Source organism: Octopus sinensis, linkage group LG9, assembly GCF_006345805.1.
Source record: "Octopus sinensis linkage group LG9, ASM634580v1, whole genome shotgun sequence".
Lineage (NCBI taxonomy): Eukaryota > Metazoa > Mollusca > Cephalopoda > Octopoda > Octopodidae > Octopus > Octopus sinensis.
The window spans coordinates 83,675,716-83,700,633 of NC_043005.1; the positions used below are offsets into that span (position 1 = coordinate 83,675,716).

The 24,918-nt window shown below is 37.8% G+C and overlaps 1 protein-coding gene across 2 annotated transcripts in view; it reads right to left on the reverse strand.

The window, feature by feature from the left end:
* The window catches only part of LOC115215808 (dynein heavy chain 7, axonemal-like), a 177,725-nt gene that overhangs the window by 120,864 nt on the left and 31,943 nt on the right, over positions 1–24,918 (reverse strand). For both annotated transcript variants that reach the window (XM_036506057.1, XM_029785114.2), the window contains exons 10-19: positions 22,638–22,817; positions 21,055–21,213; positions 18,247–18,360; positions 16,870–16,997; positions 13,726–14,029; positions 8,516–8,662; positions 6,544–6,680; positions 6,079–6,214; positions 4,431–4,694; positions 925–1,073 (exon numbers count right to left, since the gene is read on the reverse strand). In XM_036506057.1, coding sequence (XP_036361950.1) covers positions 925–1,073; positions 4,431–4,694; positions 6,079–6,214; positions 6,544–6,680; positions 8,516–8,662; positions 13,726–14,029; positions 16,870–16,997; positions 18,247–18,360; positions 21,055–21,213; positions 22,638–22,817 — 1,718 coding nt within the window. The remainder of the gene's footprint in view (positions 1–924; positions 1,074–4,430; positions 4,695–6,078; positions 6,215–6,543; positions 6,681–8,515; positions 8,663–13,725; positions 14,030–16,869; positions 16,998–18,246; positions 18,361–21,054; positions 21,214–22,637; positions 22,818–24,918) is intronic.

Genomic DNA, 24,918 nt, shown 5'->3' on the forward strand with positions numbered 1-24,918 from the left:
GATGATAGATCTCACTTCACTATAAGCCACATAACCCCATTCAGTAAATACTTGTATTGAAAACTCTACTTTGACTGTAGGGTAGAATTGTGGCCATGTCATTAAGACCACTTAACAAGCACTTGGTTTCAAGTTCATTCTTGTCATGTGGCATCACAAGTAAGTGCTTTCTACTCAGGCCTCAGGCTGGCTTGTAGCTTCATATTGTTTCTGTGTTAAAAAAATATAAAACAGTGAGACTGTTTAGGTGATGTCAATGCCACAAAAAACACACTGAGCCATTGTCTGAAAAGCCAGAGGAATTCTGTTAAGTCCTCAAGTATAGTCTGCCCTTGAGTATAATATGCAGGGGATTTTTAGGGGGCTGTAACTCTGAAAAACCTAAACCTTCTATATAATACGCACCCCTTCTCTAACTTGAGTCAAGGAGGTTTATATAACGTCCTTGGTTTGTAAAAATGTATACGGTAACGTCCTTTATTATTATTGTATATATAACATAATGCAAATGTGTAGCTTTTTTGTGCATTTTGTTTGCAGAAAATAGAGAAATACACATACACACATGTGTACACATTTTTCAAATGTTCAACACAAATACAAATATATATACATATACACACATATATATTTACACATGTATATTAATATATATACATACACACTCACACATGTGCGCATGCGCATGTCAGGCAGCAAAGATTTTCTAAAGAGAAATATATCTTTTAAAGAATATTGCAAGATAGCCATTAAGAATTCTGGGGACACTCAAAGAGAAAGAGCTAGTGTGAGTGTGTGTTTCTGTGTGTGTGTGTGTGTGTGTGTGTGTGTGTGTGTGTGTGTGTGTGTGTGTGTGTGTGTGCGTGTGTGTGCGTGTGTGCGTGTGTGCACACATTAGTGAACGGAGGACTTTGAGACACCTACTTCATATCTGCTTCAAATGGTTTGATGAAAGGAGATCCTCTCATGGTCTGAGTCTTAATGATGTGGTCATCTAGCAGCAACTGGATTTCATCCACAGATGACAGAATGGACGTGCCTGATTCTCTGTAGGGAATCATAACAAATTCCAGCTGAAAAATGTAACAGATGCACAGCAAAATTATACTGCAATCATTCTTAATATCCTTCTGTCTTTTTAACTACCTCACCATCACTGGAGTAAATATCTATGGGATTACTAGAAATAGCAGTCAAATTTCCTTCAAATTACAACATAAAAATAAAAATAAATGTGCCCTTTTAAAGCCTAGCCAGGCTCATGGGCCCGGTTTCTCGGTTTCTATGGTGTATGTGTTCCTGGACGAGACGCCTGTCCATCACAGCGTTACTCATTTTTGCCAGCTGAGTGGATTGGAGCAATGTGAAATGAAGTGTTTTGCTCAAGAACACAACGCATTGCCCAGTCCAAGAATTGAAACCACAATCTTACGATCATGATGCTGATACCCTAAACACTAATCCACGTGCCTCCACAAATTACAACATAGTCTTAAATAAATAAAGGTACACTGAATGATATAGCTCCTGATATACAAAAAGATGGGATTGGTCATGGCAGGAATGTCTTTTATCTTAGATTTACTCAATCAGAGCTGACCTAGGGTTAAACAAGACTCACAAGCCCTTTAATTCAGAAAGCTCTCAAGGAGAATGTTTTGGGGCTGTTTTCTTATTGTCTGATTCAAGTCCACAGAAGGACTTGAAATCAACACTAAATGATATCATGCTTTCTTATTTAGGCACAAAGTCATTTTCAGAGGAGTGAATTAGTCAATACCATTGACCCCAGTACTAGACTGATACTTTTATTGGCCCCAGAGGATGAAAGGCAAAGTTGACCTTGGCAGGATTTGACCTCACTATTTAAAGAGTCAGAACAAATATTGCAAGCTATTTTTCCAATGCTCTAATGATTCTGGTACCTTAATTGAATAACACGGTACAAGTCCTGAAATTTTTGGGGAAAGAATTAGTTGATTATATTGACCCCAGCACTTAACTGGTACATATTTTATCAATCCTGAATGGACGACAGGCAAAATTGACCCTGTCAGTATTTGAACTCAGAATGTAAAATCAGAAGAACTGCAACTCAGCATTTTGTCCGATGTGCTACTGATTCTGCCAACTCACCACCTGAACTCTTTTCTTTATTAACCATAAAAGTCAAAAAACAGAGTGGTTGATACAAAGACAGACAAGGGGTCGGGGGACGAATGGAGCATATACTTGATGATAAATAAGTATAAAATTCGGATGAGAAACAAAAATGAATGAAAAAAATAATTATGAAGTGAGGCACGTGACCGACCCCACAAACCACATTCCAACACTGAATCATTTGGTAGACTCTTTAATTTCTCACCCAAACAAGTTCATTTACTCTCAACACTCTTGCTACAGTTGTCCATCTTTTCTGAAATATTCCATGTGACAGGCATCTCCTCTCCATCCTTATTTTCCTTTTCATATGGAAAAGGACAAAGTTCACCAATCCAAGGCTGGAGATGAAAATGACTGTTATGATCCCTTTCTCTCTTGTCTTCCACATTACCTCCTTCGTGGTAGCTACTACACAGAGGAAACAAACCTGCTCTTTCCTAATGAGGGTAGACGGCAGAACAATCATAATTACAGACTCAGTTAACAGCTGTTCTCTCCTCAGATGCAACAACAGTTGTTCAACATAAACCCAAAGTTCCAATATCTTCAGACATTGCACAATTGCTTGCAGGACAGGTTCATTGTCCTGACTGCATCTTGGACAAGTTCGCGCGGCTGAAGAATCATGTCTAAAGAGTTTGTCTTGAACAGATAAGGCACCTTTGTAACGTTGACATACCAGGGACTTTTGGAAATTGTCCAAAGGCCCTGGCCCGAATGTTCTTCAGTACAGGCTGGCAAGTATACTCATCAAAGCCCATGGTTTCTCCCAGAGCATCATCATATTTAAACTCTACTAACCCTCTATAAAAGGATGAGGTGGAACCCCTGCCACTGGCATTGCCCTCCTGGGAGAGAAGCACAAGTATCTGATGATACTCTGCATGCCAAGCTCCCAACTGCGGTCAACGCTTAATCCATGGGTCCAGTTCAATAAACGAGGTGAACCATGGAAACAACTGTCTAACAAATGGAGACCACACCTGAACACCATCCAGGTAGTGCAGGTATGGTCTCCAGAGGTGCCTCAGAACTCACCACCTTAACTGAATGTGATATGATTTCATCACACTTTGTTTCCGTTAAATACTGTAGCAAGCATTTTCCAAGCCATGGTATCTTTTCACAACTTTAAGCTGCTAGTTTTCAAATTATATTTTTTTTATTTCTTTTTGTATTCAAGCTTATTTGATTTTCTGCAATCCAACTCATGACAACAGGATAAAAAAAATTTCCACAAACTTTAAAGCTACAAAGATGATAATGATGAGGAGAAATATCTTGGTTAGTTCTACATGGGGGTATACCTATGATTAAGTAGTAACCAATCAAAAGTTAGAAGCAACTTACAGGTCTCTGCATGTGTGTGTGTATGGGGTATACACACATATACACACACACACACATACACACACACATACATACATATGGATGAATTCTCTTGTCATGAACAACAAATGAGAGTTCAGAAAAATAAAGCATTGATCATGTTCTCTGGACACGAACGTGTCTCTTGAGGCCTGCTGGTGCCTTGCAAACCTTTTGGTAAATGGAACAAGTTGAGGACTCAGTTTTTTCGAGTACTTGTAGATCATTTACTGTGTTTTCTGGAGTGGATGGCAAGGCCTGCTTTGCTTCATCCCACAAAACCACAATAACTGGTATGGTTTCCATTTAGAGGAACAGTGTTTTGCCAGTGTGCCCTCATGCTTGCATGAAGTTGGTCCTGGTGTTGGAATTGATTTTGCTCAAATTTTTGAACTGAGGAGAAGCAAGAGTAGTGCCAGGTCCACCATTCTGATGCTTTGTTTTCCCAGAAAGAAAAAGGCGCGTTGCATCATTTCAGATTGTTTTTTAGTTTGTCTTTGAAGTGCAAGATTGGCCTTCCAACTGACCTTCCTGTTGGGAATTGGCCATATGTATATATATATATATATATATCTAGTATGTATGTATTCTATGCTGTATTCTGATATGGGAATCTCACTAAATGCTTTAAAATGCACTGACATGATTATGAGAAGAAAGAAGAGGAAATGGGGAAAGGAGTAATAAAGAGGTCACTACGGGATTATGATGATGGTAATGATGGTAGTATTAGTAAAGGACGGCTTTGATAGAAATAACATTGATGATGGTGGTGGTGGTGGTGGTCATAATATTGATATTAATCATAATCAGCAACATTATCATTATCATTATTTTCAAAAAATGTTTTTGAAACACCAAATAATTCAAATGATTCTAAGATTTCTTTTACATACCGGAGACCAGTCCGTTTTCATTTTTTCCAATGCTTTCTCCAGAGTATATTCTTTGCTAGCCGCTTCACTGATTCCTTCAAATTTAGAAACAAATGGCTCCAAACTCATGTCCACCATTTTAGATAGACAATAACTGTCATCTGGTTTCAGAGTAAAGCCAACAATCTCAGATATCTGCTCCCAGTGGCGATCCCTTAAACCAGGATTGAACAAAGTTTGTATCAAAGGCAGGTGGCCTTTGAATTCTTCAACTTGGGATTTTGTCTGCAATTTTCAAAATAATAATTTTTGGCTTACAATATGAATAACTGGTTTTTATAGTGGACTTCAATATACCTATTTCTTTATTACCCACAAGGGGCTAAACACAGAGGGGACAAACAAGGACAGACATAGGTATTAAGTCGATTACATCAACCCCAGTGCGTAACTGGTACTTAATTTATCGACCCTGAAAGGATGAAAGGCAAAGTCGACCTCGACGGAATTTGAACTCACACCATAACGACAGACGAAATACCGCTAAGCATTTCGCCCGGCATGCTAATGTTTCTGCCAGCTTGCTGCCTTATATATATACCTATCTCCATGCACTCTACTACCTTACATAGTATTCTGTACTCTCTTAGGTCATTCAGTCTTTTTAGAAGGTTTTGTTTTAACATGGATGCAGGTATGACTACAAGAGGAGACATGACGAATTTTGTGTTCAATGTCATATACTTTATCAAACCAAGTTATCTCTTGATCTATAAATTATCTTAATATAACCAATGAACGATAGGTGTAGAGTAATATGCTTTATTTAAAAACAGTAGAAATATAACAAAAGCTGTTACTCAGAGTTTCATGTTCCCGTTCGTCGAACAGTTTTAACAAAACTGTCCGATGAACAGGAACGTGCTGTATTGTGTAGTATTGGTTTCCTTTTGTTTCTTTTTATATCTGGCATTTATGGATCTTCAATAAAAAGGAAGCTGTATGCCATAATTTGCCATTTCTATATACGAAAACCAAGAGTTTATTTTAACGAAACACCTCTTGAAATCACCTGAAGAGGCACATCTACACCAACAACTACCACAGTTACATCCATTCCAAGACTGTTTAACACAAGTTTTAACAGTATAAATAATTTAAACCTTTTGAGATCAACCTGCATGAGACTACCCCTCCTGGTTCTATGATTTAAATGTCCTGATTTAAAGCGATCTAAATTAAAACCTTTCCTCAAAGTTTCATGTTAATTTATCTTCCAAACACCAGCTTAATAAAAACAAAATTATTTTACTAAACACTCCATTATTTTCAAAATTAAATGAAACAAAGGTAGTGTAATTAAAGCAAAATATGGCAAAAAATGTGTCAAGATGGATTCAACAAAGAGTAAAAATCAGGCTGTATTCTTTATCTTTCCTAGTTTGTCTTGATCTGCTACTTCTCTTACAAATTTAATGCTTATATCCAAGAAGACTGATTTTTAGCTAAGATGCTATTTCCCTACAAAATCACAGCTAAATCCCTACCTAAATTGATTAATATTTAACTCAAACATTCACCAAAACATAATCTTATGGCAGCCTGCACTGGCACATGACATGCAAACTTTTCCTTATTTACTGAATTCACTTAAAAGTATTTGACTTACTTTGTGGGCAATCCTCTTAGGAGCAGGGGTACTGTCAAATTGCTTTTCAAGTTTGTAGAGACTTCTGTAAAAGGTACCAACTTCTACTTCCACAACATCAGGGTTCACTCCTGACATGGGGCCATCCATCCAAACGCTGAAAAGGGATAGAAAAGTATTTCACACAGTTCTGATTGTACATAAAAGAACAGTAAGAAGAAAATGCAGAAGAAAAAAGGTGTTAGATATCATTGTGTAGTCCCAGATATTCCCAAATCAAGTAGGCCTATGATCAAAAGCATTCCAGCCATGACCATTTCATCTAATTATTATATATAAGGAGCTACACTGTCCAAAGTAGCCTTCCTTTGCTCACTGGTATATAATAGATCTTAGTACAAAATTTAACAAATTAGCTTGAGTGCTTGTGGACTCTTTCCAATTGTGACAGCAAAAATTTCATAAAACAAACAATAAGTCACTTACCTATACTTTTCTCTGAATTCTACAGTCGTTGTAAATAGAGTGACATATGGTTTCAAGACAGTCATGACTTGCTGTCGCAGGGGGTAGTTTGTTAAATCCCAACCAAAAGCCATTTCCTCATTATTGATTGCCTCAATCTATAGAAATTAGATATACAGGTGATCAATAGCTGCAGGTGAGTAAACCATTTCATTCAAGAAACTTGTTTGTGGAACCACCTAATGTGACTCACTCAGAAGGCTGAGATATCATTTGGTAGGAAACCCAGTAAAGAATATATAAACAAGGTTGTAACTTTAAATGTCTTTAATGCTGGCCACACGTATATATATATGTGTCTACCACTCTGATTGGTTGATATTGGCACAATTTGTCTCTTACTCTATCATGCGCCAATATGCAACTCAACCAATCACAGCCTCCAAATAAATCATGTGAGAGAGTTTGTTCTAAACTGCATTTGAGCCTACCATGAGTTATAAAAACTCACCTTCTCCTAGTCTTGGCATCTGTTGGTTTCAGACCTTCTAAGGTCTAACCACAGACCACATTACAGCGACCTCCATCTTCATTGCCACACAAGCTGAATGATAAATGGAAGTGGTTGATGGACATTTATTCATATGTCTGCATGCATCTGCATGGGATGTATGTTTGCTGTTAACCATAGTGTGGTAGCTCACGAACAGTGATATATCAGAACCCGTGCAGTCTGTTGGTGCTGTGTAGAGATGTTGTTGACAATGTTGGTGTGAGACATGATGGTAGCAATGAAGATGGAGGTCGCTGTAATGTGGTCCATGGTTAGACCTTAATAAGTCTGAAACCAACAGACGCCAAGACTAGGAGGAGGTGAGTTTTTATAACTAACGGTAGGCTCAAATGCAGTTTAGAACAGACTCTCTCACGTGATTTATTTGGAGGCTGCGATTGGTTGAGTTGCATATTGGCGCATGATAGAGTAAGAGACAAATTGTGCCAATATCAACCAATAAGAGTGGAAGACACAATGAGATCCAAAACAGTGCCCAAAGGTTAGCTGTTACCTGCTACATTCGTATGTATGTATATATAATAGAGAGAAGTTCACTAGAGATTGTTACAAACTCATGTATGTTGATTGTCTATTTGAGATGACCTACAAAGTAGGAACCCCAACAAGGTTCAGGCCTTATTGAAGTGAAGTGGCTTGTGTATCCCAAAGTCCCTTAGATCGATGTCAGTGAAGCACAAGTTCCTGGTAGGGCCTCCCATGCTGTACAGATCAAATGACAGAAACCTAACTAGTATGGACAACCTCTTCCCAGAGGTAAAAATATGTTTGTGTAGGGTCAACTCCCTTATCTAGAAAATAAAACAAAGTTACAGAAGCATCAATGAGAGGAAGGCCTTCTCTCAGGGAAACATATGATACTGAGGCAGAGCTGATAAAGCAAGGATCCAACTGGAGTGAAGCAGTAAAGATAGCCCAGAGTTGATAACAGTGGAATAAAGTCATTGATAGCCAGTGCTCCACAGGAAGCAAAGAGCTTAAAGAAGAACATATTAGGAAGAATGATGTGTTGGACCATACATGTGTATGTAGGTAGCCTGTTTGACATGTTATATAGTGAAAAAAGTGGCCAAATTTGTTGGAAAAATGGTGGATAATCCTGTGTAGCTTTATAGAAAGTGAGCAGCTAGACATCAAAGCTTTCGAGTGTCAATGCCCTGAGAAACAAGATGTTCAAACTATGGTAAGTGTTAACCATTTTGAAACTAACCCTGCCTGAGATTGTCCATAATTCTATGATGCAATCTTTTTATTTTAAAGTGATCTGAATTCATTTCTTCCCACAAAATTTCATGTTAATACATGTAGCATCCAATGATAATGTTATTTTACTAAACTCTAAATTATTTTCAAAACTGAAACAAAGGCAATGTTTTTCAAGAGAAATATTGTAATTTAGGGTTAACCAATAATACGCACCTTCTCAGCAGCTACATTCAGTTTTGTCTCAATAACCTGCGCCTTGCGAGCATATCTCTTCACTTCCTCTATATCTCCAAGTGTCTGAAGTTCTTCAACCTGTTTTGAGTAACTTTCCAATTCTTCAATGAATCTCTCACGGCGGAGCTTTCAAAATAAAAAAAAATAAAATAAGGATAAAAGCAAAAAGAATAAGAGAGAGAGACAGGGAGACAAAGACAATAGGAGAGAACTTATTCAATGCTATATGTGTGAATTCAAAGAGTTGTTTAGCATTTTCCAATGAGTCCGGGAAGGGGAGGGGTGATAGTTTAGGAGATCTTTTGATGACAGTGTAGTGCTAATAACACCGTTTTTGGTGATATTCGAGTCTGTCAGTAAAACAGCTTTGTGTCTCATTCATTGCTGTAAAGAAAGGTAGTTTCATCCCCAGAACTTTCCAGGAAGTCTCTCATCCTCGGAACTTTCCAGGAAGTCCTCGCAATATTCCAGGAAGACTATATATCTATATATATATATAGAACAATCTTACTTAGAAATGGATGCATGCGTTCCGTCAGATAATAAATTAATAAATAAAACATATGCATATATACATACATATATGTACGTACCTACCTCTACATGTGTGTATATATATATATATATACTTCTCTTATATAACCCGAGCAAAAATCATAAAAAATGCAGAAAAATGACGGTAAATTCTTTTTTAAATCGTAGACTCATCATAGACGCACGCTAATACCCAGAAGGGCTCGATATGAATCACGACTATAAGATACCCGCTTTTGGTTAAACTGCACCGCAAAATGTGGGAGTAGTTAGGAATCTAAATCGGAGTAGACAGACACACGCACAACTTTAGTTTTATATATAAAGATATATGGGTACAGGACACCAAAAAAACGTCGAACACGATGAGAAACGAAAACATAAACACAAAACCAAGGAACTGGACATTTTTCTTAAACAACGAAAAAGTAGAGTACAGGACAAATAACACAAGGAAAATTCCCCTTCTTCAGTCGCCATGGTTTCATCTACTCTGCGTTTCGAAGGTGACGGCGATACGCATTTTCCATAGAAACTTTCCTTTCCGCGAAAAGCAAATTAAATAAAATGTGAGATCTTTTTGCGGAGGGGTAAAAATGGTAACAAAAACAGGACAGTAACGACAGTACAAAATATAAACAGTCACCTTCGAAACGCAGAGTAGATGAAACCATGGCGACTGAAGAAGGGGAATTTTCCTTGTGTTATTTGTCCTGTACTCTACTTTTTCGTTGTTTAAGAAAACTTATAAAGCTAGTAATTTTTAGTAAACTGACTAGTAATTTTGAGTAAACTGACCAGTAATTTTGAGTAAACTGACCATTCATCACAACGATATCAAATTACAACCTCAGTCTGTATTTCAAAATATTGGTCAAAATAAGAAATTATTTATGACCACTACCATCTCATCAAAGCCAAAATCTTATTCTCAGCCCTTTAGTATCTTATCTCTTTACTTCTTACTCAACTTTATATTCTTAATTCTTTTGTTTTTATCTCTTTTGTTACTTTATTCTAACTTGGCTAATTCTTATTTATATGTGGATCTAACTTTATTATCCTTATTTTTACTTTTATTATTTTCGCTTTTCTTACTCTTGTCTTTTGCTTCTATTGTCTTTCACTTCCATTACTCTTACTCTTTATTTCTTACTTTTTTATTTTTTCAACATTTTTAACTTTTATTACGGAGATGTACTCGCATAGCAAGTGATTTGATCTGAGATCGTGTGCTGAAACGAAAACAATTGCAGCGTGGAAGGTGTTTGTAAGCCATTTAAGAAACACACAAAAACCGTTTGATTCACTTCAACATTTAAGCTTAATTTGTCAAAATATTTTTGTCGCTAAAATCCGCGACCTGTTCACTGACAAAAATCCGTTTTCTCTCTATTATTTCTTTCTATCTTATTTTTTTCCTATCTTATAAAACAGAATTAAGTATAAACTCATTCCAATCTATTTAACATTCACTCTATGCTGATTGGTGATACAGTATGGGCAGATTTTCGAAATCCAATGAATCTTTATACATTTATCCAGTTAGGCAATAATACAAATACACATTTTCAAGGAGATATGATAAACCTATTATAATGGGTAATACTAAATGTACTATTTATATTTTTTTATATTGTGATGTGATCTTTGGACCAACAATGTTTGCAGCTGAAGAGAGCTTTAAACTATCTTTTATATCAAAAATACACTGATGTAATAACAGATTGTTTATAAAGCTTGAAACACATATTCTGCGATATCCTTTGTGTTCTGCTTCTAATTTATATTTGATATGTGTGTGTGTGTGTATGTATATGTGTATATATATATATATATATACTAGCAGTATCGCCCGGCGTTGCTCGGGTTTGTAAGGGAAATAACTATATAAGCATTTTTAGAGAGTTATAGCCAAAAAATAGCAAAAAATGCATTAAAAATGGAAAAAATATGATGGTAAATTTTTTGAAAAATCGTTGACTCATCGTAGAAATTTTTAGAGAGTTACTTCCCTTATATAATAGCGAAAAAATGCATTAAAATGGAAAAAAAACGATGGTAAATTTTTTTAAAATCGTAGATCTCATGTAGACGCTTTCTTAGCCATTTCTGTTTTGGTGTCTTCAAGCCATGAAGTCGTTGTTCTAAAAGAACGCTGGTCTCCTTGACAACGCATTACGACGTTGATTTCCTTGCACTCCCTTCCCCACAGGTGCAGGTGTGAGCGTGGACGCCAACTCCGCCGCCATCGACACACGAAAAATTATGCATTAAAATGGAATAAAAAATGATGTTAAATTTTTTTAAAATCGTAGACTCATCGTAGACGCGCGCTAATACTCAGACGGGCTCGATATGAATCACGACTATAAGCTACTGAATTTGGTTAAACTGCACCGCAAAATGTGGGAGTAGTTGGGAATCTAAATCGAAGGGGACAGACACTCGCACAACTACAGTTTTATATATATAGATATACATAGCGCAGTAGTGGTGAGGTGTGACAGCAAAGAAAAGCATACATTCACTCTCTGCATGCAATTAGACTCGGAAAGTTCGTGAGGAACCCATTGACCCATTTGCTGACTTTTCCGATAGCACACAGGTCTCAATGAATGGTTGAATGACCAAATCAAGCTTCTCTGCTAGTTCCTCAACAGTTACGATGAGATTTTGTTCCACCAGGGTTTTCAGGATGTCCTTGTCGAGTTCTACAGATCTTTCATGATGAGGCTCGTCTTCTAGGCTGTTCCAATATAGCTTTGAAAAAAATAGCTGTTAAAATCGAAATGCACTCTTCAAAACTTGCACTATGAATAAGGACAAGATAAAATTACTACCTGCTTTTATAGCAAGTTAATATAAGTAGTTTATCCCATTCCCCTCTGACTTTTAGTTCAAGTTGTTGAAAAAACCGCATTATTATATATATATACATACATACATACATACATACATACATATACACACACACTCTCTCTCTCACACACATGCACACATTTATATTCTGTTATTCTTTTATATGTTTCAGCCTTGAGGTTGTGGCCATGCTGGATCATGTGTGTGTGTGTGTGTGTCTATCTGTCTGTCTGTCTGTATGTATATATGTATGTGTATGTGTGTGAACAATAATATTTTCAACAGATGTGTTGCAAATGTATCTGATTGTTCTCAAGCTTCAATACTGTGTGTGTGTGTATGTGTGTGTGTGTGTGTATGTATGTATGTATATGTATGTATGTATATGTATGTATGTGTGTATGTATGTGTGTATGTATGTATGTGTGTGTGTGTGTGTGTATGTATGTATGTATGTATGTATGTATGAGTGTATGTTTACTTTATTACTAACACAAGCCACTACGGTTATTTAATGTAGTCTTCCTCAAATCACTATCTCTGGCTATTTACTCTCTTCCAAGAACATTTTCACTCACACTTATGTGTTAGCTTCCCATACATTTTACTCATGTATCTATCAGCGTGATAGAGAGAAACAAATATTACATCTAGTTTCACTTTATTCGTTGCCCACTGTGTGTGTGCGTTTGCGTGTGGTGTAAACCAGACTAAGAAAAGCATTTGACACACACACCAGAATGTGAGTTTTCTGTAAATTTTGCTTAATTGGAGTTTAAATTTTAAAAACTGGACCTGGCATGACGCGATGCATTGTACTCTCAAAAATGCTAGGTAAATTGTAATTGAAGAAATCCTATATTGTAGATTTGTATAACTCCCAAAGGGAGGCAGATAAAATCTGCCTTTTATAATAAGAGATACACACACACACACACACACAAATACACACACATATATATGTATATATACATGTGTGTGTGTGTTTATGTATGCGATTAGCTAGCAAATCCACTAACAAGGTTTTGATCAACCCAAGGTTTACAGCAGTGGGACTGAACCTGAAACCTTGCTACCCCTTTACTTCTCAGCAACCTCAAGAGTTATAGTCCTACCTTCATTTAGAAACACAAGTTCGGTGCCTTAAATAACAATACAACACTCATAATTAGCTCCATACAAATAATAGAAGGCAAATTCCACTTTGGAAATAAAACATTGAAATAAAACACTGTTCTTTGACAAGAATACTTGTGCCTACTTCAACACACAAATCAAAATCCAAGATGACATGAACAGAAAGAAATCATAGGAAACAATGAGTGGCCGTGTGGTACGTAGCTTGCTTACCAACCACATGGTTCCGGGTCCAGTCTCACTGCGTGGCACCTTGGGCAAGTGACTTCTACTATAACCTCGGGCCAACCAAAGCCTTGTGAGTGGATTTGGTAGACGGAAACTGAAAGAAGCCCGTCGTACATATGTATATATTCAAGCAATGTTGTGGGGACAAACACAGACACACATACATCATCATCATCATTATCATGATGTATGTGTGTCTGTGTTTGTCCCCACAACATTGCTTGACAACCGATGCTGGTGTGTTTACGTCCCTGTAACTTAGCGGTTTGGCAAAGGAGACCGATAGAATAAGTACTAGGCTTACAAAGAATAAGTCCTGGGGTCGATTTGCTTGACTAAAGGCGGTGCTCCAGCATGGCCGCAGTCAAATGACTGAAACAAGTAAAAGAAGTTTCAAAATAAAATGTCTCTCTAATTATGAATCTTACTTTTAATCCTTCTTCAAATTGCAACCGCTTTTCTGCAATATTCATTTTGTGTTCTTTGAATATGGCTGGCATTCTGTCATGCCATTTAATCACTTCTTGGTTGGTGTTCATATCTGCTGCCGGCATGCTGACATTACACAGAAGGTAACTCAACTGCTTCAGCATCTCTGTCAGGCTAGTCTCAAGCTCCACAATGGTCATTCCTTGAACTGATTCCATGTAAGCCTTCAGTTCCATCAACTGGGCGGTGTTGATTGGTGTAGTCATGGCCTTTTCAGTGATTTCTTCATATTTATTCATAAGCCTGTAAAGGAAAGAAAAAAAACACCAGGTTTCAAGAATTAAAGAAAGAAAAACGAATGAAGTTAGCTTTTTTGCTTTATTTTAATGCCGTTATTTCTATTATTTGTTTCAGTGATTAGATTGTGGCCATACTGGGGCACAACCTTGAAAAACTTTTAGTTGAATGAATCAATCCCAGTACTTTTTCTTTCAAAGCCTTATTCTATCAGTCTCTTTTGGTGAACTGCTAAGGTACAGGGACGCAAACACACCAACACCTTACGTCAAGTGACAGTGGGGGACAAACTCAGACAGACACACACATTTATATCTATATCTATATTTATACACACACACACACACGCACACACACACACACACACACATACATACAACATGTTTGTTTCAGTTTCTGTCTACCAAATCCACTCCCAAGGCTTTGGTCAGCCAGAGGCTAGAGTAGAAGACACTTGTCCCAGGTACCATGTAGTGGGACTGAACACCTGGAGACATATGATTGGAAAGCAAACTTCTCCCCTTACAGCCACTTACACACCTGTTTCGTTAAATAATGCAGGCACAGAGGTGTGAATATAAGAAGTTTCCTTCCCCGTGATGTGGTTTAGACTTCTGCCCCATGGAGTGGCACCTTAGGCAAGTATTTCCTACCATTGCTTCAAGCTGAGCAAAACTTTGAGTGAACTTTTAGATAGAAACTGAAAAAAGTCTTCCGTGTACATGCAAGCACATTGTGTGTGTGTGTGTGTGTGTGTGTGTGTGTGTGTATGTGTCTGTGCATATGTGTGTGCATATGTGTGTGCATGTGTATGTATGTATGTGTGCATGTGTGTGCATGCGTGTGTGCGTGTCCGTGCGTGTCTATCCTTGTCTTGACATTATGCAATGGTTGTTTGTAAGCTGTTAAGTTCCACCATCTTAAATACCTTCAAGCATATCATAAAGAATCGTCCATGCCTTGTTTTCTCTTCTACATTTTGCTCTCTGATATGCTCAAGCTCTGCATTCATATCAAACAACACAAGGACAAAGACACAAATGGGAATATATACACAGTCCTAAATGCTGATTATCATACATTTTAAGTTTTGAACTACATATGTGTGTGGTGCCTGTCTGTCTGTGTTTGTACATATAATTGTGTTTGTTAGTTAGTTAGTTAATTTTTTGGCTCAAAAAGCAAAAAGCAAGGCCATGTAGGGGGACATGGAGTTATGTTCAGGGTGGTGTTCATGTAAAGAGTTCAGGCCACTTGTGGTCAAGGGAGACTTTGTGTGTGTGTGTGTGTCATTGTATGATGCTCATTATATATTTCTTTACTACCCACAAGGGGCTAAACATAGAGGGGACAAACAAGGACAGACAAAGGGATTAAGTCAATTAGATCGACCCCAGTGCAAAACTGGTACTTTACTTATCGACCCCAAAAGGATGAAAGGCAATGTCGACCTTGGCGGAATTTGAATTCAGAACGTAACGACAGACGAAATACGGCTACGCATTTCGCCCGGCGCGCTAACGTTTCTGCCAGCTCACCGATGCTCATTATAATATAATGTTTGTATTCCCTGCTGGTATGGGTTGAACAATTCAGCAGGATCTGAGGAGCCAAGGAAGTGCCGTGAGCTCCAATGTCTGCTTTGGCAAGGTTTCCATGACTAGATGTCCTTCCTAACCACAGTCACTTTACATAGCGTACTGGCTGCTTCTTTTTCATGGTACCAGCACAAGTGGAGTCACCAAATAACTTGCAAGACAAGACTCCCTGTGAGATGAGGGAGGGGGGGAGAAGCACAAAAACAAAGATTGCAAACATAAAGAAGCAAATGAAGAAGATAAGAAGAAGAAGAACATGATATTTTAACTGTTTCTAACTTGATGTATATAAAAAGTGATTAATTCATAATAGTGGCAGAGGCGTGTGGCTTAGTGATTAGGGCGTCAGCATCATGATTGTAAAATTGTGGTTTCAATTCCTAGACTGGGCGACGCATTGTGTTCTTGAGCAAAACAGTTCATTTCACGTTGCTCCTGTCCACTCAGCTAGCAAAAATGAGTAACGCTGCAATGGACTAGCGTCCCATCCAGCTGGGGAACACATGCGCCATAGAAACCGGGAAGCTGGGCCCATGAGCCTGGCTAGGCTTTAAAAGGGCGCATTTATTATTTTTTTAAATTCATAATAGTAATGAAAAAGTTTAGAGACACACATTGTATGAATTTCCTTTGATCAATTTAATTCTAAACTAGAGAAAAAAAAGATAAAAAATAAATTAAAGAAGGATGTCGTTATCATCATCATCGTTTAAGATGGACTTTTCCATGCTTGCAGATAGGATTTGTTGGTTAGATGTTTTTTCCTGTGACCAGCTTTCACCTGTTTCCAAGTAAGGTACTATTTCCCTATGGCCAGACATGTTTACCATGGAAGACTGGAAACAAACATCACATCTAATGCCAGTGATGTTTATCTATAATCATCATGATGTCAACACAAGGAAACATAGAAACACACACACACATGCATATATGCATTCAGTTTCTGTGTACAAAATCCACTCATAGGACTTTGGTTGGCCCCCAGGCTATAGTAGAACACAGTTGTCCAATGTGCCATATAGTGGGACTGAACCCAAGACCACCTGGTTGGGAAGCAACCTCCTCAACCACACAGCCACTCCGATTGCTGTCCAAGTTTTTTTTTTTTTTCAAAAATTCGATTCTAAGAGAGGAAAGAGAAAACAAAAAATAAAGCAAAGAAGGATGTAGTAATGTTAGTTACATAAAAACGAATTCACCATTTCTTCTCCCAAAGAAATAAGGAAGCAATAAGTAACAACTTACATCTTCACCAAAGATGTGTGGTTATTAAAAATTTGTGATAAAAGTTTCTCCTTCACGTTCTCAGCTCTCTTCATCAGGGCATAGCATAATTCATCACAATGCAACTCAAACAACTCCTGTCGAACTACCTGCAGCAAAACATTCAAATGTTCAGAGAATTTGTGTATGTTTCCTGAAAACATCGTGAACATTCTAGATTAAAATGAAAAGAAAGATGGTAAATAAAAATGGTGAGGTCTATTTGTCCATATTGAAAGCTAGCTTCACGATGGTATTTTACAAGAAACTAAATGCCGTGTCGTGTTGAAACTTGTTGCGTCCCCAAAATCCATCCCCTCCTCACTGTGGTGGGGACGCTGGCAATGGGTAGTGTCAGAGCATGCTGTCGGGAATTTCGGTTCCTGGTAGGGCCACCCAAGGCGGATTGGTCTGACACCGAGTGGTATTAGGGCCACAACCCGGCAGACGGGGCTCTGGTGAAAATCTTTGGAGTGTCTGCTTTGGCAACCGGCAGCTCCTCGGTCGTTCTGTCCCTGCGTCTGCAGACAATCTGTGGCAAACAGGATGTCTCCACATGCAGGATTGTTGGGGACCGCTTGTGAAATCCACATATTTCACGAAACTTCTTCCATGAGTAGAAGAAGCCGACTCAACCCGCCCAGAGTGAATGTCGCCACAAGTACAAGTAAGCAAGTTGAAACTTGAGTTGTGAATAAGATGATTTGCAATGATTGGAAAGGAATGATGTGAGTGGGAAGTAAAAAAAAAAAAAAACAAAAGCTTAGCCATCATTCACAAGGAATTATGATCTGGTTGCTTGTACCAAGCTTTCATTAGTTGTTTTAGGTGTCTGTGTAGTCTCAAGCAGACACAAATGTCTTTTCATCCTTCCCACCTCTTGTCTCAGAATAACAGCCAGAATGTGATGGCTGGGAGAAGAGAGAGATGTACCAGGAGCCCAGTGGTTACTCATTTTCAACAGGGTAGACTGAAACACCATGAAATGAAGTGCCTTGCTCAAGGACTCAGGGACACAACATGCTGCCTGATCCAAGAATCACACCCATGAACATACCACAATGATGATAATGATGATGATGATAATAATAATAATAATCTTTTCTACTCTAGGCACAAGGCCTGAAATTTTCGGGGAGGGGGCCAGTCAATTAGATCGAATTATTGTATACAGTGCTCAGGTGCACCACAACTTGTCAAAAGTGCGGATAAAGCATATGCAGTAATGATGACGATGACGATGACGATGACGATGATGACAACAATGATGACAACAATGATGATTAGGGTTGTGGTTGTAGTAGTCTGCTTTGATAGCAAAATTCAATCAGTCAAAGAATCATTGAAATCTGTACTTACTTTTATAACATAATAAGATATATCAGCAATGTATTTTTTATACTTGGTCACCTCCTGGCAGTACTCATCAAAGGCATGCTCTTCTTTCAGAAATACATTTATATCTTTTTCAGCCTATTAAATACCAACAAAACAACAAGGAAATCAAAATCACATATAACCTGCAGACTAGACCCATTTATTATTCATTGAAATACCTTTTTATCTTAAAACTGAATTAAGAAGCAAAAACAAACCCTTGCATAGTCTCTCTGCAGCCAAATTTTACTCAACAAAACCTTATTGTTCTCTTTAAAATAGAAACCAAACACTTCAAAAATTACAAGTATTAACATAGAATAACTATAACATAGATGTGTGGCCACCATCTTGGTTATAGTAGTAGTAGTGTTGTATACAAACAATTATTTAAAATGAAATATGAAAAATGTAAACATAGTTTTAATGTATGTTTATTTATTACCCACAAGGGGCTAAACATAGAGGGGACAAACAAGGACAGACAAACTAATTAAGTCGATTACATCGACTCCAGTGCATAACCGGTACTTAATCTATCGACCCCTAAAGGAAGAAAGGCAAAGTCGACCTGGGCGGAATTTGAACTCAGAACGTAACGGCAGATGAAATACGGCTATGCATTTCGCCTGGCGTGCTAACGGTTCTGCCAGCTCAGTTTGAGGATGACTCTTCAGTTAGGGTCATCCCCAAAGAAGATAATCAATCCCCCAAAGGACTGTCAGAGCTACTGACTACATTCAGAAACTGCAAGTAAATAAAGAAAGTCTGTAACACAGACTCAATTTCATAGCACTCACACACAAAAATAAATAAACTAGAAATCAATCTGTGCATAAAGATTAAGTAACTACGAAGGTTGTACCAAAAGTAGTGCAAAACTTTTTTATTAACAGGTTGTGTGGTAAGTAGCTTGCTTACCAACCACATGGTTTCAGGTTCAGTCTCACTGCATGGCATCTTGGGCAAGTGTCTTCTACTATAGCCTCGGGTTGACCAAAGCCTTGTGAGTGGATTTGGTAGATGGAAACTGAAAGAAGCCTGTCCTCTGTGTGTGTGTGTGTGTGTGTGTGTGTTTGTGTGTCTGTATTTGTCTCTGCAACATCACTTGACAACCGATTCTGGGGTGTTTGCATCCCTGTAACTTAGTGGTTCAGAAAAAGAGACCGATAGAATAAGTACTAGGCATACAAAGAATAAGTCCTGGGGTCGATTTGCTCGACTAAAGGCGATGCTGCAGCATGGCCACAGTCAAATGACTGAAACAAATAAAAGAATACCCTGTTCTAATTGCACACCTCTTCTACTATAACAACTCTTTTTTTCTTGCTCATCTTCATTGCAGCCAAATAACGGCTTCCAAATGGAAGCAATGTACTGCCAACAAATTCTGGAAAAAGGAGGGATGCAGACTTCCCAATATCCACAGAGGCTGCAGGCTATTTACAGAGATGTCACTATAGACAAAAGCAATGCAAGCAGACAGATGAACAAGTTTAAACCTTTTGTTACTGTATTTCTGTTTTTGCACAGAGTGAGTTTAAGCTTGCTGCATTAAACGTAATTATATTGGTTTCAAAATTTTGGCACAAGGCCAACAATTTCAGGGGAGAGGGTAAGTTGATTACATCAACCCTGGTGCTCAACTACTGCTTATTTTATCATCCCTGAAAAGTTGAAAAACGAAGTCGACCTTGGTAGAATTTGAACTCAGAATGTGAAGACAGATGAAATACCACTAAACATTTTGCCCAATGTGCTAATGATTCTGCCAGTTCACTGCCCTAGAATTATTATATATGAAGAGATTTTCAGAAGGTAGAATTCCTCTGGAAATGCCTATTAGTCTTTACTCTTTTACTTGTTTCAGTCATTTGACTGCAGCCATGCTAGAGCACTGCCTTTAGTTGAGCAAATTAACTTATTCTTTGTAAGCCCAGTACTTATTCTATCGGTCTCTTTTGCCGAACCGCTAAGTGACGGCGACGTAAACACACCAGCATCAGTTGTCAGGCAATGCTAGGGGGCACAAACAGACACACACACACACACACATATATATATATATATTTAGCGTTAGGAAGGGCATCCAGCCGTAGAAACACTGCCAGATTTGACTGGGCCTGATGAAGCCTTCTGGCTTCACAGACCCCAGTAGAACCGTCCAACCCATGCTAGCATGGAAAACGGCTATAGTAGAAGACACTTGCCCAAGGTGCCACGTAGTGGGACTGAACCCAGAACCATGTGGTTGGTAAGCAAGCTACTTACCACACAGCCATTCCTGCGCCTATCTAGTCTATGCATAAATATTAAAAAATATTTGCTCTTTTTCTTAATTTGTAAACTATCGACTTTCTATAAAGAAAAAAAACCCAAAAAACATTCCATGAAATTCCTCCAGATCACAATTAATTTCATCTTTGATTTTAATAAAATGTATCTTTTTTTTTAATCATATTGAATTAATAAGTTTTAGGATATATCATGTTGAACATTTCTAAAGAGAATAAACATGATAATACTACATCAAAAAAGAGTTAAACATGATAACTGTCAACTACAAAATTCTAAGAACCTCATACGTTGATGAAAAAAATATATATACATATGTGAACTCCATACATCTTCCTCAAATACCTTAAGTTCAAACTCAAATTCCTAATTCCGTCACGTTGTGAAAGGACGGTTATCTCCCTTACATTCACAGCCCTAACCATAGAACTACGTGTTATGTAGTCATTAAATCGCAAGGAAAAAATGTAAATATTAACATAAGAATAACCTCACCTGATTTGTAATGAGAAATAAGTATTTGTCATAGGTCTTGCAGTGCCTCTCGGGATATTGACTTTGGTTTTTAATATAAGCTTTCACCATTTTGCGGTGCTTTTCCCTGATTTCTTCCAGAATGACTGGTTCTAAGCACACTTTCACTTTGTTGCGATACTAAAGAGATCAAGTAATGAGAATAAACATTATGGACCAACAAACAGGCAAGTTAACGGTTGCACATTTGGCTAGAAAAGGCAGCCAAATGATACCTACCATATTAAAAAAGGAAGGACATATTGGACAGTATATGCAGTGCAAGCAATGAAATAAATATTATGCGTTGAGGAAAAAGTGGAGGCGCAATGGCCCAGTGGTTAGGGCAGCGTACTCACGGTCGGAGGATTGCGGTTTCGATTCTCAGACCGGGCACTGTGTGTGTTTATTGAGTGAAAACACCTAAAAGCTCCACGAGGCTCAGGCAGGAGAGTGGTGGCAACCCCTGTTGTACTCTTTCATTACAACTTTCTTTCTTCCTGTTTCTTAAGTAACGCTGCAATGGACTGGCATCCCGTCCAGCTGGGGGAACACATACACCAGGGAAACCGGGCCCATGAAAAGGGCGACGTTTATCGTTTTTTTTGTTTTTTTTTTTCGGAAGAGAGGTTTAACATACAAGGCAGAAATCTGTGTGTCACTATTTGCTAAAGCAAAGCATCGTTCTTAGTTTCCTTAGATTCTGTTGTCTCAGGATAGATTGAAATAAACCATGTTAGAAAAGACAGGATGGTCACGACTGGAAACCCTTCAATCATGTGTCTGCTGATGTCATAAGACAGCCCTAGGGTTAAACAGTTCTGGACACAAAAGCTGACATAAGACATCAATGGTGGTTTTTAAGCCTTCAAAATCCACTCTGCCACTGTCTATGGGTATGGCATTGTGGGTAAAGGTGCTAGTTAATGCAGTGCAGTCACTTGGACGTCTTGAGTTCAATCCCAGGCAAGGTACTAAGGTGAATCACAAAACACAGCTGAAACATAGTGAAAGCAACAACTAAGATGAGGACACCACTTTGATTGATAAAATAATATCAATAGCATTAAGTAGAAGAGGAAGAGGAAGGGGAGCCTCTGGTCTGTATAATACTATTGAACCTAGTAATATATCATCTTTTAATGTCCATCTTCATGCTGGTGTAGGTTGGATGGTTTGGTAGAATCCAACAGGTTTGAGGAGTGTCTTGTGTGCCAATATCTGCTTTGGCATGGTTTCTATGGCTGGATGCTCTTCCTTATGTCAACAAGACAAGTGAAATTACCATGCAACTCACAAGACTAACATCTCTTTCTACTGAGTGAAGCTACAGTAGAGCACGAAGCAGCTATAAGGCATATAAAATGTGCTCAACATAAACATATTTTATATAGTGCCTATACTTGGAATTAGAACACCAACTGCAATTTTCATAAGTCTAAAGTTTTAAACTAAGCCTCTTCTTTTTAACAATTTTTCTTCAATCCACATTAGAATTACTTTAAATGAGCCATTTCTGATTCAATACAATTAATAAATAATTCAGAAAAAATAAATATATATACCATGTCTTCAAACAACCCAAATTCTATTTTGGGCATCAGTGAGGAATATTTTATGATGGTATCATAGACATTGAGAATAACAGTTTCAAAATGTTCTATAGCTGGTTCAAAGGTGATGGAATCATTCTCCAAAATCAGGTGTAGGATTAATCCAGAATGTTCATATGGCATTATGGAGTCCTAAATTCAATGAGAAAAATAAAACAATTGATAAAGAATTTACAACAAAACTCTCACCAAATAATTTAACATATTGTTCTGTGAGACAATGAGGGAAACTCTAGTTCCTAAGTAGTTGCTCAAATTATAAGAAATAGCAACCAAATTTGCCTGAAAGCATACTATTATATTAAGAAAACGAAGAACATTTAGGATTGTGTAGTTCTAAGTCTATATATATAAAGCTGAAGTTGTCTGTGTTTGCCAGGTTTGGTAGCCTTCAACTAACACTATCTTCTCCGAGACCCTGTGGCGCAAGTTGACCAAAATTGAGAGTATGATAGAAGTCCGCAGAAAAATCAAATTGGACCATGTCAAGACCAAAAATTATTTACATCAAAAAGGTGCTTTTTTTCTATGAAAATCCCTATTTTTTTAAAGATTTTTTAACTGCTGTTTCGCCATTTTTCGGTGTGTTTAAACCAGAAAAATGTTCACTTAAAGAGAATATCAAGCTACATAATGCAAAATTTTTACTTTTCAAAAATTCCAATTCTAAAGGGTCGAAACAAACCCGAGCAACTTCGGGCAATACTGCTAGTATATACTATATCTGAAAAATTACAAGACATTAAACTGAATGACCCTTTGCTCAGTTGCTCAACCAGCTAGAAGAAATAAACAAATTTCCCCCAAATCATATCTTACAACACGGTGGGTGGGTTATAATTAAAAAGAAAAGACACATTGGACAGTGTAATCACAGGTAAATAAAAAAGGTAGTATAGTCAAGGCTGAAATTCTTGTTAACCACCTGTCTTCTCAATCAAAACTCATCTGGGATAAAATGGCAACAATAACAGACAGGATGACAGATCTTCTTGATCAGAGCTAATTAAAACAATAGCAACAACAATAACAATATATTGCTCTGCACTGAAAAGTAGGATTTCCTTTCCACAAGAAATACCTACCTTTTTAAAGTTATATTTACTTTATTTTTTAACCTTTTTGTTATATTTTTTTTTTAAGATACACCACCCTTGTTTCAGTTTATTTAAAAAATAATGAAGAATTTACAAAATATTTTTGTCCTCATTAAGTTGATGTTTGGAACAGAATTAACATGAAATCCTTTTGAATCATTAGATCTAGATCATTAGATTTACATTTGTAATCAAGAAATTTGTGACACAGAACTGAGGGCAGCCTCCAGTGAGTTGGCATCAGTTAAAGAAAAAAGTGCCACAATATTTTCATAACCACCCCAATCCCCACTCAATGTCTGGAGCAGGGATAACTGGGTAAAATGGGAGAGGTTCTGGCTAGAGGTAAATGAAAAAGAAAACAAGATTACACACATATTTCATTATACATACATACATGCATACATCATATTTACATACATACATATATACATACATACATGCATACATACATACATACAAGGTGTGATGGGTAAACTGTTGCCATTTTATATTTTTGATTTTGCACATGCACATTGTTTGTTTTTGATTTTGTCATCTACACAGTATAGTAGGGTCAGTTGGACACTGTCTGTGAAAAAAACAGCACAATGTTGCAATTCACTCTGCCAGAAATTTGGAAATGACATGTTGTACTACTTGGCATTTGCACCGAAAGCTCCAATACGAACATTTCAGAGAGTTTGGGTGTCAATCTGAGGACATGTACTGAGAGTGATGAAAATCAAACTTCCAGTCAACATCATGGTGTTTGGAGTGATCACTAGTGATGGCGACGTTATGCCTCCATACAGCCTCAGCTTCAACACAAAGGCCTACATCAAGTACCTGGAGGAGATAGTGCTGCCCTGAGTCAAGAGGGTGGTTGCTGCAAGACCTTATGTCGGGCAACAGGACTCTGCACCATGCCACACAAGCAGGAGAACCCAATCATGGCTGTCAGACAATTTCCTAGACCACAACACCCTTAACATCTGGCCACATCACTCCCCAGACTGCAATCCCCTTGATTATTATGTGTGGGGTGCAGTTGAGTGAGAGACCAGCAAAACTCCTTGTCACAGCAAAGATGAACTGAAGGCAAGGATTATGGCAGCATTCACCAGCTTAAACAAGGAGACCGTCCAGAAGAGTTG